The 1,676-nt window shown below is 55.4% G+C and overlaps 1 protein-coding gene across 2 annotated transcripts in view; it reads right to left on the bottom strand.

The window, feature by feature from the left end:
• Positions 1-544: 544 nt before the first annotated feature.
• The window catches only part of LOC102256937 (granzyme B), a 4,239-nt gene continuing 3,107 nt past the window's right edge, over positions 545-1,676 (bottom strand). The window contains exons 4-5 of one of the 2 annotated variants that reach the window (XM_014543364.1): positions 1,410-1,673; positions 545-773 (exon numbers count right to left, since the gene is read on the bottom strand). In XM_014543364.1, the coding sequence (XP_014398850.1) occupies positions 597-773; positions 1,410-1,673 (441 nt within the window). In that variant the 3' untranslated portion in view covers positions 545-596. The remainder of the gene's footprint in view (positions 774-1,409; positions 1,674-1,676) is intronic. The other variant, XM_005857272.2, reaches the window with a different exon arrangement.

The following is a 1,676-nucleotide window of genomic DNA, read 5'->3' as shown; positions in this document are numbered from 1 at the left end:
GCTCAGAGGAGGGCAGAAAAGGGCAGGGAGAGAAATTCAGCCCAGGAGGGAATGAGGAGCTTCTCAGGACTTCCCTCCCTCCTCCACCCCTGTCTCTCCTCACCAGCCCCCAGACCCCAACCCTGCCACCCCCTGGTTGCTGGAGAACAATGTCCTGCTCAGGAAGGCCCTCCTCTCCCCTGTGGGGTGGGGCCTCCTGAGCTGCAGCCCAGGCTGTGCCTGCTTGGTGCCCAGCACCCACGTACTAGTCCTTTCCTCCAAGCTCATAACAAAGAGGAAGAAGTAAGACCTTCACACTGAGCCCAGGACCTGAGAGATTTATGTTTTCCCTAATGGTGCTCCTCTCTGCCCTGTCAGAAGGGCGGGCCCTGCAGGTGCAAGTGTGGCCCAGAAGGTGCTGGGAATAGCTTTGCACGAGGTTTGGGGGGTTGTGGGGGAAGGGGAAGAGGAGGAAGTAGAACAGAGAAGAATTGTGCTATTGGCCTTCTGAGCACAGAGTTAGTGCCTGTGAATGAGGGTCAAAGAATAAACAAATCATCTGAGAGTCATTTATTTGGTTGCTGGCACCACCTCCCTCCCCGCAGTGTGGTCCTGGATTAGCTCCAGAGAAGATGGTCTGGGTCCTGCAGTTGGAGGCTTTTCATGGTTTCCTTTATCCAGGGAAGGAAACTGGTGACTTTGGTGAAGACTTGTGGAGGTTTCCCATACTTGTTTCCATAGGAGACAATGCCCTGGATCCCATTTCTACACAGGAGAGGCCCCCCGGAGTCCCCCTGTGGACAGAGAGAGGGAAGGACTGGGTAACTTCTCCTGGCCCTGCCCTCGACCCCTCATCCCAAGCCCCTCTCGGAGAAGGCTGCCTTGCATGGTTTCCACCTTGGAGATAAGCAGGCAGGCAGGTCCCTGTGGTCCCCTGAGCCTGGATGTTGTCACTGCTTCACTTCACCTCAGGTGGCAGCTCCCTCTGCTCCCCCAGGTCCCTGATCCTCTGGCTATGAAGGTGCTGCAGGACTGTGGCTGCAGCTACTGTGTAAGGACCCGAGAGCAGGCAGGTGGGGCTGACACTTAGCATGGAGAAGGAGCCCATTAACCAAGGAGGAGCCCCTTACCTTGGAAGCCACCAGGTATAACTACTGCACACCCAGGGAATAGTTATCTAACTGCTGTGCCCTGGCTTGGGCCAGTATTACAGATTCACCATCTGGAGGAGCACCATGTTTAGAGTGACCATAGGCCCTTGTAGCCTCTCATAGGGCCTATTCCTCTCAGCTCTGGCGGCTCTCCTCTTTTCCTCTTGGGCAGAAAGATCATAGCCTAGAGGGTGAAGGATTCCCCACCTTCCTCAGGTCCCAGTCTGTATCCAAACATCCCTCTTCCCATAGCCAAGCTAAGCAGATGTTCAGTATCACCTTAAAGGAAGACTTCTTTTTTGTTGGGTCCCCCACACAGAGTTGAATTGTCCTGTTGTAATTACGAAGACATAAGTGGCCTTCACACTCCTCATCCTCCTGCAGGGTCAGCTGTACCTCCTGCAGAGTGTTTGAGCAAGGGCCATCCCTTGTGACCCGCCCCCAGCCGGCCACAGTGCACTTCTCTCCTGGCCTCGGCAGGTCCTTGCCCTTGGGCAGTCGGTGGGGCTTCACAGCATTAGTTCGCTTGATGTTTCTCTCCAGCTG

This window comes from Myotis brandtii, unplaced genomic scaffold (assembly GCF_000412655.1).
Source record: "Myotis brandtii unplaced genomic scaffold, ASM41265v1 scaffold1093, whole genome shotgun sequence".
NCBI lineage: Eukaryota > Metazoa > Chordata > Mammalia > Chiroptera > Vespertilionidae > Myotis > Myotis brandtii.
Note: the sequence above shows the minus strand (reverse complement) of the source record. Positions and strands in the feature narration are given on the sequence as shown.